Source organism: Falco cherrug, chromosome 14 (genome assembly GCF_023634085.1).
Source record: "Falco cherrug isolate bFalChe1 chromosome 14, bFalChe1.pri, whole genome shotgun sequence".
Classification (NCBI taxonomy): domain Eukaryota; kingdom Metazoa; phylum Chordata; class Aves; order Falconiformes; family Falconidae; genus Falco; species Falco cherrug.
In genome coordinates this window covers 11,784,839-11,800,688 of record NC_073710.1, presented here as the reverse complement: position 1 = coordinate 11,800,688, position 15,850 = coordinate 11,784,839, and the positions used below count along the sequence as shown (strand labels likewise).

At 40.1% G+C, this 15,850-nt stretch overlaps 1 protein-coding gene across 1 annotated transcript in view; it reads left to right on the top strand.

Moving 5' to 3' along the window:
- The window catches only part of PEPD (peptidase D), a 141,359-nt gene that overhangs the window by 98,907 nt on the left and 26,602 nt on the right, over positions 1-15,850 (top strand). The window contains exon 12 of the mRNA XM_055726401.1: positions 3,993-4,141. Within this exon, the coding sequence (XP_055582376.1) occupies positions 3,993-4,141 (149 nt within the window). The remainder of the gene's footprint in view (positions 1-3,992; positions 4,142-15,850) is intronic.

Sequence of the window (15,850 nt, the reverse complement as noted above, 5' to 3'; positions counted from 1 at the left end):
TCAGTAGAGCAGCTGACAGGTTATCTGATTTTTCTCATACTTTGCATTGTTCAGTTTTAGTTATTAATGTTCACAGTATTTTGTAATGTGTTTGGGAGGAAAGTTTATATATATCTATACACAGAACTGAAGCCTCCCTTAGGAGAACTATGCCCATGCTTCCAAGAAGGACTTTGGAATATTTTTGCTATGTGTCTTGCAGTATAGCTTCTTACTCAATCTAGCAAACAAATTGAAACAGTAACATGGAATTTTCAGAGAGTGCACGGGTCTTCTGACTGTTAAATCTGCTTTACACATTTTACTCTGAAATTAAGCCAGGTAGATTTTTGTTGCTTTTGCTCCAAACAAAGTGATGTAAACCCAGATTAGCTTCGCTCTCAGAAAGCTTTGAAAGAGATTGAGCTGGGCAATAAAAGGCTTCATCAGCTTCAAGATACATCAGTGAGAACTTTGGCATACTACCACGCACCTCTGCGATCAGCAGCACTCCTTCTCGATCTGCCTTCCCATTCAAGATATCTTGGTAAACCTGACAACCTCAGGCACATCATTTCTGCATTCACTGAAATCAGCGATTAACAATTGCGTCCTTGCTGAAAAAGGAGTGGGGAAAGGGTTGTTCTGGAATTAAATTTTTCTTCATTCAAAAGAAAACTGCATTCACAATTAAGTTTTGTAATAGACAGCTTACACAGTCTGCTAGATGTGTAGCGCTTAATTTATCTGAAAGGGAAATATAATAGAGTTTGGAGATACTTTTTGTATTATTGCATATGTTACTCTGCATTGAACAGTTTTTAAAAGGTAAGCTATAGATCAAGATGCCTGTAAGGCCTATTTTCATTTGTGCATTTAATTTGTTTAGATTGCTGCTACATTTGATAACAGTCCAAATAACATTAAGTAGTTGTTTCCGTACATGACCCTTGTAAGACTGTATTATCAGGCAGGTAATTTTGTACATGCAATTGAGAAAGTTATAAAATACATTAATAATATCTCTTTTACTAGGAGTTTATTAGCTGTTACCATCTGATTTCAGGGTAAAATAAATGTATTTTTTCTAAGGAACCTGCTTTTAGAAACTTTTTTCCAGTTAGTTAACAGAAGAAGATAATAGCTCACATACATTTTATTCAATTTAAATGTGCTTCACCACTTAGTTTGCCTGACAAGCAAAGATGTGAAACTGGGATCTTCTCAGGCTCCCATTATTTCCTCAAGATAACTACAATATTTGGGCTATTTCCATGTCTTGGGCAACATTTTAACTAATGGATATGTTCCCAACTGAAGTTAAATGGAAGAGAATTCCCAATAAGAGCCAAAATATTCCCAAACGTACAGTTTGGTTTGGATGCTTTTTTCACTGAAGCATACAAGCTGGATGGTATGTTCTGCTCTGAGGTGGAATTTCAAAGAACATCTTCCCTCATGTCTCCTCTTGTCTGGAAGCCAAGAAACCTGAACAAATGGTGCTTCCTAGCTTGTGAGCCTTGTTTTGGTGTACCATCAGTTTTGTGATATTTTTTTTCCATTACTCAGTGCTCCAGTAACTCAAAAACTATTTAACAACCACAGAGTGATGAATGGGTTTGAGAAAATGCTGATAATTGTAGGGTTAAAGACATAGCTAAAATTTTGCCTGTGGTAATTTCAGAATAACTATTCTCCACGTAAAATATAGAAAACATAGCAACTTCCAGTAGATGTGGACAAGGAGTTTGCAAGTTGTTGGTCACAGCTGTCACCATGCTGAATAGGCATTTAAACTTGTAAATGCAACAGGGTTAGGGCACAAAACTGCTGCAAATACCACAAAGCACCATGAAACTTGATTTGTGATTTTGAAAGGATTCAGTGTGGGATAGGTTGAAAGATTTATAACTAATCTGAAATCTTGTTGGCACATTAGAGTACATAACAGCTTCTTACATGATTCTTAGTTGCTGCAACTAGTCTTCTGTATCCTTAGATTTTCTGTGTGTATCGTTAGTTATTTTTAGAAGTGAGTCTAACCATAAAATCAAAACTTAGGCAGTGTTGATGGGGTTTCTGATTTTGATGTTTGGCTAGTCTGGTTTACGGTTGCTATGTTGGTGTCAAATTGTGGGGTTTATATCCTGTGGGTCTGATACTTGCTGTCTATCGTGTGTCTTTTCAATTAGCAACTTTCTGTTTTAACATACCATATTTCATATTTAAGTAGATATGTGTAGTGTTTGTATTAGCTTTGCATGTATGTACGTAACTTTGAAGTTGTCTCTGTAGCATTCTCCTCTCCTGAGGAGTTTGCTTCTATAGCTTTAATCCTTGTGCAGTTCCACATCTGTAAACCATTGGGTTTGTTCCTGAAGTTCCAGTCCTGCAAGTCTCGCTGCAGGTGAACCTTGCCCAGTTTGGGGAGCCTGGTGATGACTTCAGCAGGACTTGCACTTGTAAAGATTTGTTCACAGGGGAATTTGTAGGGTGGATTTTAAAATTTCTTGGAGTAAATCTTCATGAATATGTGTCTTGTGTATGCAGTGCAGCAAGAATAGTCCCAAGCCTGCTGAAATATTGTTCAGCTCTATCATGATTGCCTTCGTTTACTTACTGTCCATTGCTTTCGGTGGCAGTTATGTTGGAAATGGTGAACACTGACAGCTGAGTGCTCTAGCTCTTTTTGTGGTAGCTTATACTTACCTTTGCCTTGTCATGTATGCTGGTTGGGGACAGAGCTACACTGCATGGTTTTCCTAATTACTCCTGTAATTGGGATTTGATGGCAGAGAGGGTGCCCCAGTGAAGTGTCCTCCTGCTTCTGTTGTCTGACTGACCCTGCTGCAAAGCAGACAAAAGAGAAAGAAAACTCCAAGGTTTTCAAACACAATGAAGGAAAATTGTATTTCTTAGGATGATAAGTCTCATATAGTTGTTTGAAGTAGAAGCAAGAAAACTTAAATTAGCAGATTCCAGCTCTGATTCATTACTTAAGAAATGAGGAGGTCACACAAATACTGTGTCAAGACCAAAGTCTTACATGTAAAATGTGCCATCCTGTAATGGATGTATGATGAACTGGGGGGGGGGGGGGGGGGGGGGCGGGTATTTGCTTGGGTATTATTTGGTCCAAATGGTTATTTTGTTATTTGCTGATTTTTGAGCCTGCTGAAACTAGTGCAGTGTCTTATCAGGTAGGCTCAAGAAACATTGCACTGCAAATGTCTAACCTGGTTCTCACAAGGGTGTAGAGATCCAGTTGCTGTTCTTGTAGATTGATTTCCAGCAACTGAGCAATCAGTGGTGAATCATTGATTAATGTATAGAATAAATATGCTTCTCAAGGGGTAAACAAGGGGGTTTTGTCCCCATAAAATAAAGCACATAATTATTTTTTTCTTCTATCTCTGATGCAGAAAACTTCTAAATGTTCCTTTCTGGTTGGATCTTCCCATAATCCTTGTTTCTTTAATCCCTGTAAAGCAAGTTTGTCTTAAAGGAGAGTTATATTGGGAGCAGTGGCAGTCCACCTTTATTTGGGACATTTTATTTAAACAGTCAGATGTGTTTTGACACTTAGATACAAAAGGCCATAATTTAATTAATATTTCTCTATTTAGTTTTGAGGTTAGACTCTTCATGTGGTGGTAGCAGCATTTCCCGGGAAGGAAAAAAAGGACATGTTTTTTCTTCTGGAACTGAAGATCTTGATGTGGATTCCTTATGTACTTTTTATCTTCCTTCATGCGTGCTCTCAGTGTTTCCAAGCAGGACCAGCACAGTCTGTAAGGGTGTCCATTTAAGCCATATGTAATGCATATACTGTTCTGCTAGGAGATTCCAATGGACTGTTGTCACATTTTACTTAGGAACAGCATTCAAGTGGTGATTATATGGCCAGCTAGCAAAATGCAGATGACTTTTAAGTGCACAGCAAGATAAATGTCTTCTGTTGACTATTTCTTTGGAATTAAATTTTCATTTCTTTCCCCCTGTTTCCTTTTTAGCCTGTTCGATATGGGAGGAGAGTATTACTGCTATGGCTCTGACATCACTTGCACCTTCCCGGCAAATGGAAAGTTCACTCCGGACCAGAGGGCTATCTATGAGGCAGTGCTGAAGTCATCACGGGCTGTAATGAAAGCAGTCAGACCAGGTAAAAGATAGGTATATGTCAGCAGGAATTGACAAGGTTGATGGCAGCATTCAGGCTGTCAAGGCAGTTGTTTGGATTTTAGAAAGCACTGAAAAGCAACAAGATGACAAAACTAATTTCCATACTTTAATAGCTCCTAGTGGAGGATAAAGGTAGGGCACACAACATTTTCCATAGAACACTTTTAAAGAAATAACCCATAAACAATTATTAGTGAGATTGAAAAGGTGTTTTAATCTTCCACTTTTTTTTTTTTTAATTCCTTTAATCTAGTGGTGACAGTTGTTACTCTGCTGTGTGTTTACATTGGCAGCCATCTTTTCAGGAAGCTTATGCCAAAGGCTGAAGTCAGAGTTTGAACATGTTTGTCGTGCTTCAGTTTGTTTCAAGCATTTTCTGTATTTTTACCTGTAAGCTCAATAGAAATCTTCTGTTGAAAAAGAGGATGGAGTATGTTTCTTTGGGAAGGATACTCTATTAGCCTTAAAAAGCTTTAGAAAGCACTGGCTATTGGGTACTTCACTGTATGCCTTTGAATTGCAGGCAAGCTAATTCATCAAGTATGCATTCTCATAGTCGAAACAACTGCCTGGCTTGATGAAAATCTTATTTTTCACCAATTCTGCTTTCAGGGCAGCAAATAAATGCTTTTAGAGCTAACTGCTGCTGTCATTTTGAGTATTTCACTGGCAAAGGTACTAGAGCATTTCTCAGTATTACTAATAGAACAGCTTTGAGAAAAATGTACTTAATGCACAAAGCACACTTATTGTTTAAATTTACTGTATTAGCTTTCAATCATCAGGCCTTCAGTGCATGGGCTTTCTGGATTGCCAGTCAGAACATACATAATTTTCCTGTTACACAAGCTGGCAGTGGCACTGTTCATTTGAGCAGCTTGGGAGGGAGCAGTAACACTTGAAGCTTATCTGCAAAATGAGCCTAGATATTTTGCCACTTTAGTAACAATGTGCGTTCTCCGTCATCTGCTGTTTCTCCCCTGAAGAATCTTCCTGTTGCTCTTCATAGTTTGCTTTGCATTTCAGTACCACCTTTAATTTCATGTAACATTTTTGGCAGTATTTCATGCTAATAAGTTGCGAACAATCTTCAGAACTTGAGAGGTAAAACGATGCTCTGCTCAAGATGGTGTAAAGAATTCCTCGGTTTACTTAACGCTTTATTTACAGGGTCAGAAAATAAGGCCATAGGTTAAGTGTTTCTGAAAAGTAGTTGCAAGGATCCTTGAGTAGTTTGCGGAGTTTGAGATTCACAGACAGAGAAATCATTCTTGATGTCTGGCAGAAGATGGGACTGAAATTTCTGTTCTCCCTGTGCTTTAGTTGCCTTGCCTATTTAGAAGAACAGTGCAAATGTGTTTATACAGTGTATGAGACTAGTAATCATGAATTTTTTTGCTACAGAAAGCAGGTTAAACACATGTTCTGTGGACTGGTTCATTTGGTACCTCTGTGTGGTGACGTGCAACCTGCACCTTTTGCACTCTGTTGAATTACAGATCTCTAATACTGTCAGATCCTGCAACGTGCAAAAATTTTCACCATCTGGAAAAGTCTGCTTTTTAGGTCCATATGGCTTGTACCCTAGTTCTTTTGCAGCTTTTAACCCATTTGTCCACTGATGCAAGAAGTCTGACAGCATTGTTGTATTTTCCTCTGAATTCTCAAAAACACACCAAAGGCCAAAGACTCTTCAGTGCTGAAATTGGTAGGAAACACTCAGAACAGGTAGTTGGCAGAAAACTATTTCCTGTGTCTGAAGTGAATTTACAATGTTCTAAAGACATTCGAAACTGAAACGATGAGTTGGATTAGAGAGACATCCTCTTTTATATACAAATTTAAATAATTTTAAAAAATCAGATATTATTCAAATGGTTACTTCGTTTTCAGTCATCCCCCTTTTCTTACTAAAGGGATGTAGGAGATAAGACGTTTCTGTAAAAGGCTTTCATAAATCCTTTTAAAGAAATGTGTCTGCTTTGTGCCTTCCACCAAATTCCTTTAAAATGTTTTGGCTAGCTGTTTTAATTGAACACTGAGACAGACAGAAAAACTGCAGTGTCGTGCATTGTTGGACTGCTAGTTGAAAGTGGCATTGGATCTCCTGGAAGGCTAGTACTCCGCTGTAGAAAAAGAAATAGAAACACTGACCTTTATAGCATGGTTAGTGTCACATACTTCTCAGACTGCTGAGAAACCCCAGAGCCCCTCAAAGGGGTGGGTGCAAGCTGAATGTATTGTTACTGCTGCCCAGAGAAAGCCGCTTCTGTGGGAGAGGCTGCAGCATCCTTCGTCTCGTTGAACAAATCTAATTTGTTAGCTTATTGACTAAAGCACCCGGATCTGCTCCTGGGGGAGCTGGGTACTGTCACAGAGGGGAGCAAGAAGGGATGATGTGAATTCAGCTCTCAAGTGTCTCTTCCCCATATCGGATGGAAAGTTAATGCTGTAGGTCTCTGAAAAAGGAGGCAGAAAAGCTTGCGGGCTTAGAGGCACTAAATGTAAAACCCAGCCCCATCATGGTTTAATCAGATTTTCTGAATTATGGAGCCCTTGTTCATTTTGCTGTTATTTGTGTTTGTCTTCGTTTCCCAGGGTTCCAAAGATCAAAGACAGTCAAGTGACTTGGCTGACATGGCAGTGACCATTCGCAGGGCAGGCTGTGCGGAGTTAGTCCATGCACCAGTCAGCAACTGTAGGAAATGGCATTGCTCTCCAGCTGCAGGACTGGGGCCTTAATTACACCTTGTGGCAAAGGGTCGCAGGGGACATCTAGTTGTTGTCTTCACAAGGTTAATGATTCCTGGAGTCTTTCTCATTGCAAGATAGGGAGCGAGTGCTTTAGGGAGAGTCACTAACCAAATAGTGCGTTACATAACTGTGTTTGTGGAAGGACACACATTTGCTAGTAAACTTGGACATTTTGTGTAGATGTGTGTAGTTCAGAAATTTGCATTTCTTTTTTTAATTTGGCTCTCATACGAGCCTAATTGCCTTTCGAGTGAAGTTACTTTCTGAGAGATAATAGACCTCCTAATACTTTTTGTTTATACTTCTATATACAGTTGTCATAATTTTAAAAATACTTCAAAACGTTTTATTGTAGAGCAGCATTCATCTGACTGCATCCTGTACCTGGTCCGAACATGCAAACAGCTCAAATCATATGTATGGGTCTCCCTACCTTCCAACTGAAAGAACAGAATTCCTTCTGTGAGCCAAACAATATATTCTGAAAGTTAAGAAATGTTCTCTGTGGGATCATAGCCCAAGTGCAGTGCAGTCATCACAACTCCTGCCACAAACCAAATCTGTTTAAAATAAAAAGGGAGAAAGACACGTTCAGTCTTGCATAAGCAGCTATTTGGAAACTACTGAACATGGATCTTGTATGAAGACAGCGATGCGTGTTGCTGAAGTGAAAGAGTCAAAAAGGCGTGCTTGTGTGGCAGTGGGATAATTGTCTCCTTCCTACAAAGTCAGGCTCATGATCCAAGATGTCAGAGAGGAATGCTGCATTTCTGCTTAGGGGATATTCTTAATACATCAAGTCCATCTGCATTAAATTTACTCTTCCACGGAACTAAAATACAGGGTGGATGTGGAGGATATTGACACCTCCATTCACTTTGGTGGCTGAGGCATCATCTACTTCTTGCTCAGAACAGTGATTTGAGAAACGATTTGTCTTCACATAGATATTTCACATACAAAGAATTGCTAAAAAAGAGTGAAATTGTAAAGCCAAGTATCCCAGACTTAGAGTATTCCAGAAGTTAGTGTCCTAAGTTGGCTTATTTCTGCTTTGTTTTTTAATTTCATTATATTTACTGGATTGGTTGAGGCGCATTAGGTGCACTCCTGGAGCACATCTCCCTGTTTGCTTTCATCTGAAATGAATTCAGCTCATGCACTCCAGAACTCCACTGTGTAAACCAAAACACAGCAAGTGGGGACAACCAAGAGATTTCACCTCCAAGGATGATTGGAATTAAAATCTCCTTGTAGGTACATCCATTGTTTCTCCCTCCTCTGTCTTCATGCAGTGCATGTAACAGGAAGAGCTGAGCTAATGAGCAGCTATTCAGTAATTTGTTTTAACCTTTTGTTCCATATATGGCCCAGAGCTGTTTATTGCCTACTGTTCAAAACCTGCTCTGAATCCAGAATTATTAATGTCCTCACCAGTTTTCCTCAGTGCTCCTCATAACAGTATGCAGGTGCTTGGCAGGCAGCAGGGTCACTTTCACATCTTAGTGATGTGGAAGTGTGCAGCAGTTCCTTTTCTGCAGGCAGTGGCAGACAGGCTGGAAAAGCTAATGTATAAGCTGTCGACTCATTTGGAATTCCAAGATTGAAATTCATCAGACTCAAAATTATATATTGTTTTTAACGGAGTTGAACATTGCTTTTGCTCAAACCCCAGTTGTTTTGACCTCTGTTAACAGCTGTGAGCGCTCAGCCTTTCTGCAAATCAGACTCCAGATTGTCAAACCAGACACTGATAAAATGAAAGAAAATTATTAATGAGCAAATGTAACATAAATAAAAATAAAAAATAGTGTTTGAAGCAAGTTGCCTAGCATCCTTCTGGGAGTCTGAGTCTGAGGGAAGAATGGTTGCTAATTCCCGGTGGCAGCATTCAGGTGCGTTTGCCATGCTTGCTTTTTTGTTAAGCCTCTTGTTTCTTTTCCTGGACACTTTCAGCTTTTGCCAAGAGATGGAAGAGAAACAGGTATCTTCAGTGGTTTAGCAGGAGCTGTACTTGTCTTGGAGTTAGAGTCTTCTGGAAATAAGGTAGCCCTAAAACTAAATGGACTTGGGGCTTCCTGTGGACTTGCATCTTGTGGTTGGTAGGAAGCTTTGTTTGGTCTGATTGAAGCTTTTCCACTGGGCTGAGGTACTTCTGAGGCTTTCCTCCATGTGAATTCTGTAGTAACACCTGAATGGATGTGGCAGATCTGCTTGCATAAGGTCTTCTGTCTTTTAGTCAGTTGCCTACATTATAAAATGTAGCCATGGGGTCTATTCCTCTGGTGTCACTGAAAATCTCCATACGGTTTTAAAAGTGCTATTGCAGGACTGAAAAAAAGGCAGCAGCATCAAAAAGGCCTTGCTACTATTGAAATCCCACCTAAAGGAGTAGATGGTCACAGAACTGAAGGGCTGGACTGTAACACGTCAGCACCAAGGGTCCAAGCAAAGCTCGCACAGACAGTATCAGTTGATATTGCCTAACTCTGGAGTCCTTGATGCTGTAACCATAAAAATACTGCTTTTAGTGTAGCTCTCCCCCACCCCTGTAATTGCCCAGGCTTAAAAAAGCAAACTGTGGTGGAAAAAAAAGTATTGTGTAGCGCAACGTCAGTAGGTATGAGGCTATATAGTGTAATGGTTAATGGCAGAGATTGAGGTCTTGACTCTAATGTCTGTAGTACCTCCAGCGGACAGCTGTCGTGGTAAGGGTTGAAAGCCTGAACTGCAGGGCTAGATTAGACCTTTTTGTGAGCAAGTTTGACGTGTCTGTTGATAGTGAAAGGATCTAAAGAACTTGAAAGGGCACACGTGCATTGTTCCCAAATCCTGTTCTTTATCCCAGTTGCATAAGTTAGATCCAGTGTCAATGTAATAGCTTTATTAGCCGTCAGTTGTCATAAGTCACACCTGGGGGACCAGGATTGTTTGCTCTTTGTCGTTAATATAAGTCAGTTCGAAGAAATATGTAAAATAATTGGGTTTGCTGGAAGTCCTTCTACAAAACTTGTAGAAAGCAACCTGTTGAGAAAACATGAGCTAGCTTTGAAGTTAGCCCTACTCTGAGCCATAGTTAGGACCAAATACCCTCCTGGTGTCCCTCCTAACCTAAATCACTCCATGACTCTTCTGAAACATGCAAATGAAAATGTCAGTGATGTAAGAAAAAGAGATGTTGACAACAGTCAGTTGTGCTCAACTGGCTCTTAGCAGCGGAGGTAGTACTTCCCAAGCCAGCAGATAGTGATGTGCTTCAGTTTCTGTGTATGAACCACATTCATACTTAACCCAGCTTTGAGTATCACTTTGTTCTCATATGGATGCTTTACTGTTAGTGATAATACGAGTCCAATAGCGATTGGGAAGTCACTGTGAAGTGGTTTCTTTTTTATTCTGTAGCAAATGACTGTGTATTTATACCATGTCCAACCTTTCAAGTGATTTCTGCTATTTATTATGTGGATTATTATCTTAAGCGTTTAGATAATATTAATAATTAGAATTCCATAAATTTAATCCCTATGTTGAAAAGGACAGTATGGTTTCTACATACAGAAAGTTTCTATATACAATTTCTATTTATAGAAACTTCGAAGTTTCTCGAATATATTAAAACTGCCACTGAGTTGAGAGGATATAACAAGGAAGTATGCTTATCTTTAAGCTTTGCAATTAAAGCTACTTTTGGATTAAAGCACTAGATCATAAACAGAGTCTTTAAGATTAATGAGCTAAATACTGGAGCAATCACATACTTTCCGTTTTCATCCCTTTGCAGTTGCACGCTGGGACCTCTGCACATTCCTCCCTTTCTTCTCTGTAGAGTAACAGAAAGTCACAGGAGAAGGGGAAGGAAAGGAGCTTGTTGTACTTAGCATTCCTGGTACTACTGCAAAACTTATGTATATTTAAAAAAACAAACAGAAAAACCTTTTTGCGGTCTAAGTTGTACACGTTAGTATTTGGGGAGAGAGGGAGAGAGAATCAAAACACCTCAGTCGGTAAGGTCTATTGTCCTAAATTCCAGTTTTAAAAAAAGATCTTTGTCTAGCAAAATGCTCCCAAGGAGCAGTTGAGTAAGGCCAGGCTGGCAGCCACTCAATTCCCTATCTCTACATTTATATGATTTAAAAACTTGTATATCCAAAGTCCCCATTGAACCAAAATTGCATTCAGACATCAGCTGCACAGCTGGGAATATTTGCTGATTGATGTTTGTTTGTTTGTTTCAATAAAATGAAAAATAAAAAATAGTTCCAAATATGCACAGAAGTTGTTGTTCATCAAGACAGTTTATGTGCAGTGTGAAAGCTTTCCTCCTCAGGATGCTGACATTACTATAGGGTCTCCCTGTAGGATTTGTTATCTCTGCGTTTTTTCAAGTTGGAGCTCATGCTCAGAGGTATATGCATATCCCCAAGACCTGCATTTTACTATCTAAGAAAGTGAGTATTGTCTTGCCTCTGGCTCTCTGGCTTTGCTTTTCTGATAAATCTTGTTGAGGAACATCTTGAAAGAAATCTGTCTCAGGACTGAAATCTCTGATAATGGAAGATGGAGGTTTCTCCGTACTGGGGCTGGAAGATTCCTTGTTTGTTTATAGCTTTCCCAGAACTCAGGTTTCACTTAAAGACATGGTGTCTTTAAGTTCTTAAATCCTTTCTTCCAGGATCAAAGATCAGCCGTTGCAGATTTCAGTGATGCCAGGATTGTCATATAGTCTTTGAGCAAGAAAGTACAATCCAGTGCACTCAAAACCAAGTACAGTCAAAAACATTTCAGGCAAAGAAGTAAACCTTTGTGTCGAGCAAATAAAACATCCTTTTATTAATTGTGTAGATAGGAGCTGATCTTTAGAGCCTACCAGGAATGGGTACCCTTTTGCAGTAGGTGCAAAGTAGTAAGTAGTTCCCGAAAGACTAAGGTCTTCTGAGGTAAAGAGGCTGAGGGGGGAGGATTGGACCAAACAGCCAGTGAGCGCAGGCCAGCAGCTTTCTGGCTTGGACTACAGAAAGTTCTCTGTAGCTGATGGTCCCTCCTCTGGCCCAGCTTCAGCTACCTCACCAGGTTGAGTCTTGCATTTTGCAGCTGGGAGTAGGTGTCTGAAGGTGTTTCTCCCAAGTTAGCAGTAACCCTTCCACTCTGACATTTCTTTCTTGTGTTTAGTAGATTTAGGGCCAAACTCTGTGAGATGCAGAACGATTCAGAGAAAGGCATTACACCCTTCTGTAGGTCTGAGGGCTTCCTTTAAAGATCAGGAGAAAAGGTCCTTGGGAGTTCACTAGGGTGAAACATTACCGCTCCATGGTGTGCCACCTGCCATACGCAACCTTAAAGCCAAGGTCAGCATATTAGTATTTAGGTTGCTACTGCAGTCGTGCCTGGAGTTTGAGTATTGGCCACTCTTCTTTCTGGTTTCCCCTTGGTGGCAGAGGACCAAAGAAAGCCTCATGTGTTTCTAAGTGCAGGATGCTAAAGAAAGTTAATCCCACCTGAACTTGATCTTGATCTTCTGGGCAGCTGTGACTGCACAAGTGTTGAGCTGCTGTGTGAAACCCTATGCTTACTTTTTGTGCCTTTCTGGTATCTTCGATTTTTGTTCATTGGTGTAGCTTCCTAACCATTTGCAATGAAGGGGTCCACCCTAACTAGTTTCCCCATGTACATCCTTCCAAGGAATGTTGTCTATTAGAATCACAAACCAAAGCAGCTGCTTTATTTTCCAGTGTTTTGCCTCCTCCCTGTTTGCGTGCTGCTGAAAGATTTCAGTAGTAAAGCTCACGGAGGAAGACACAAGTGCAGGGACTTCAGAGGGTGAACCGGCTGTGGTTTTGTGTAGCAGAATGTAAACTTTGGATGGTGCATACTCCTGAAAACTGTGCCTAAATATTGTGGCACAGTTCTTTCAGTGAGACTGTCAGGAGGAGCTAGATTCAGTGAACAAGTTTCATATTATGAATATATTTCATAAATAACCTACTTTATATAACAGAAAATGCTGTGATTTGAATTCAAAGTAGCAGGGTGATTCCCTGTTCTGTATGTCTCTAACAAAAACAGAATAGTGGAGAATTTAGCTCGGGTAGGATAGTACTAAGGCAAGGGATTAGAGTAACCCAGATAATTAACTGTTTAATTGGAAACTAATAGCTAGGGTATTTGACATAACAGATCGTATTCTTGGCAGTTGTTTCTGTTGTGAAGTTGAACAAAGTTGTGCTTAGAACCATATGCAAATTCAAAATTCGCAACTTCACAGATTACTGCTTCTTTTTGTCCATCACAGTTCTGTAAATTCATCAGAATTCAGATTTGGTTTTGTTTGCTACTAGTTTGAGTACTGCTTGAGAGTAATCGTCCCTGTATTCAACTAGGATTAAAATTTATTATGTCTCAAGAAAATAATCATAGTATTTATTCCTTCCAAGTTAAGTACAAGGTTCTCGTTCACATGCAGTGGGTGTTTTTTGCATGCAAGTCATTTGAGTTTTATGTAGTCCAGAGTTGTACTTAGTAGAACACCATATAGGCACACTTGTCTGTTGTGCGGTATAAAAACAGTAGTTAATTTTGATGAATTTTTAGAAAGAAGTCAGGCTGTAAACCAGACCTTTTGACAACAGCGCAACAGGGAACACCATCTGTTTTACAGTTTGTATAATTTCAAAATGCCCATATGAATTACTCCCATTCAGGTTGTCATATTTTAGGCAGAGTGCTGCTGATCATTATTAACCTGCTGTAATACCTGAAGCAAAAATATTTTTCTCAGAAATAAAACATTAATGCCAGAAGTTGAAGATCTTATACCAATTCCTCTGAAGAACAAATGCTTTCAGGGCATGTTGTAACCAGTACTTGATATTAACAAATCCTTCTGAATGACACTACAATATGATTTCCCCACCCCCACCACCCCCCGCAGTTAAGAATGTGTTATTGTGTTAAAGACAGATAGGAAAGTAAATCTTGACAATATATGTTTTAAAAAGCTATTTGTAGTCTGCTCTCTCTCATCTCAATTGAATGGAATTGGCTGTATTTCTCTTCCTAGCTATAATGTTCGTAAATAAGTCTCCCTTTGAATACTAGCTCTCTGAGATTGACCCAGAAAAGGTAGTATAGCTTTCTGTGGTAAGTTAATTCTGGTTTTGTCAGTAGACATGGTTAAAGCATCAGCCACCACTTAGGAAGGAAAAGCTGAAGGAACTGAAGGATGCACAGACAATACTGACAAGTTGCAATCCTTGATTCTTGCAAGATATTATTAAATAAAAATGGTGTCACTGATTACTGGAGCTCTCATTGTTGGACTTGGAACCTAATCTTGCCCAGAATAGCAGTAACCTATGGCATGAGGTGAAAAAAAAAGGCAGTATTTTCTGTCGAATTCAGCAGATCCTCTAGTCCCTCTGTGCAAGCAGCAATCTGTTGAAATGCAAGATTTCAGACTGCGAGTCTGACTGCAAACCTTCAGGGAGCTGCTCTTCCTCACTTGTGACTAACGCACAGGAGCTGACCCATGCATACAGTGACCACTGCAGCGTTAGGAGGACTAAAATAACGCTGAGTTATTTCCAAGTGTATAACACCAGGCACTTTAAAACAGTTGGGTCTTTCTGCTCTGAGGTCCCTCTGGTGTGGAGGTCCCTGGGCAGCTCTTCTGGGGGCAGCGTCTGCAGGAGCGCCATGGTGCTGGGACAAACCCGCAGCTTTCCAGCTCAGCTGAACACAGGGATTTTTCCACTACTTTCAGTGGTTCTTCAATGCTGCCTGTACAAAGCAAATCCATTTAGAAATCTTTGCAGGCTTAGAGCCTAAACTGGCTGTAGGATTTTTAGCCTTTCTCTAGTGAATGAGTTTAGGTTTAAGGCTATTTTTTTTTTAAATCCTTTTATCCTAATTGTAACAGGTTGTAACATACAACTCTGATTTTAACAGTGAATCTGGGGGGAATCAGCTGCTTTTATGTTGTCTGATGTGCACTGCTTTTCTTCCAGTTGGGTATTCAGGAAATGCACTCGTTATACATTGTAATTTGAATTGAAGTACAAAGTTCGTGGGTCCGTTGATCTTGACACTGGATCAGCTGTAGCTGTCAAGAGTGCAAACTTGCTAGACATAGATTATACTGTTTGCCCTGAATCTTATCTAAACAGAGTCTTTTCTAAGCTTCAAAGATTGTAAGTTTCCACACCACAGTCGCTCCCTCCAAGCACTTCCCTCCTTCCCCCCGTCTTATTCCTCCTCTTTTCAATGTACACCTATTTGAGGGGAACATGCAGTAAAATCCATAGTGCCTGTCAGCACTGCTCAATCCCAGTGTGCTGCATTTTTCCAGACAGGGAAAAAAAAGGTTTTCTTGCTCCATCTATTCAAACTGCTTTTCTTAAGGTTTCAGCACTGTTACCTTGATGTTGCCTCTGATGTGTTATAGATCATAATGTTTATAATGGGGTGGATGAGTTTACCCTTTAAAACTTCCATTGTACTGATACAAAAGAACTATATCTGTTCAACCAAACAGCACAAAGCTATTCAGCCTGTTGGAGAAGAGGTCTGAATTTTGGAGGTGGCAGGGAGTCATCTCTTTCCCTTGGGTAACTCCCACACCTGTCAGGCAGGTGCATCTTACTGGGAGCTGAGGGCTGGGTTTTGGAGCAGTCTGTCCTGGCTGGGAGTTGTGTCACTGGGACTCATGGCACAGAGCAGGCTGAAGTCTCGTAATTCCTGCAAGTCAGTACTGCAGGTACCTGCAGGTGTGACACAGCAGCAAATTCAGTATAGTTCCCATCACCTTTTTAGGATGGGAGAGTTAACAGGCTCTTATCGTAAGGCAGCCAGCTGCAGCCATGCCACTGCTGTAAAACAGTCTAAAATTGCCTCCCCGAATTAGACACCCACATAGCCATCTAACGCTGACTCTGTGAGG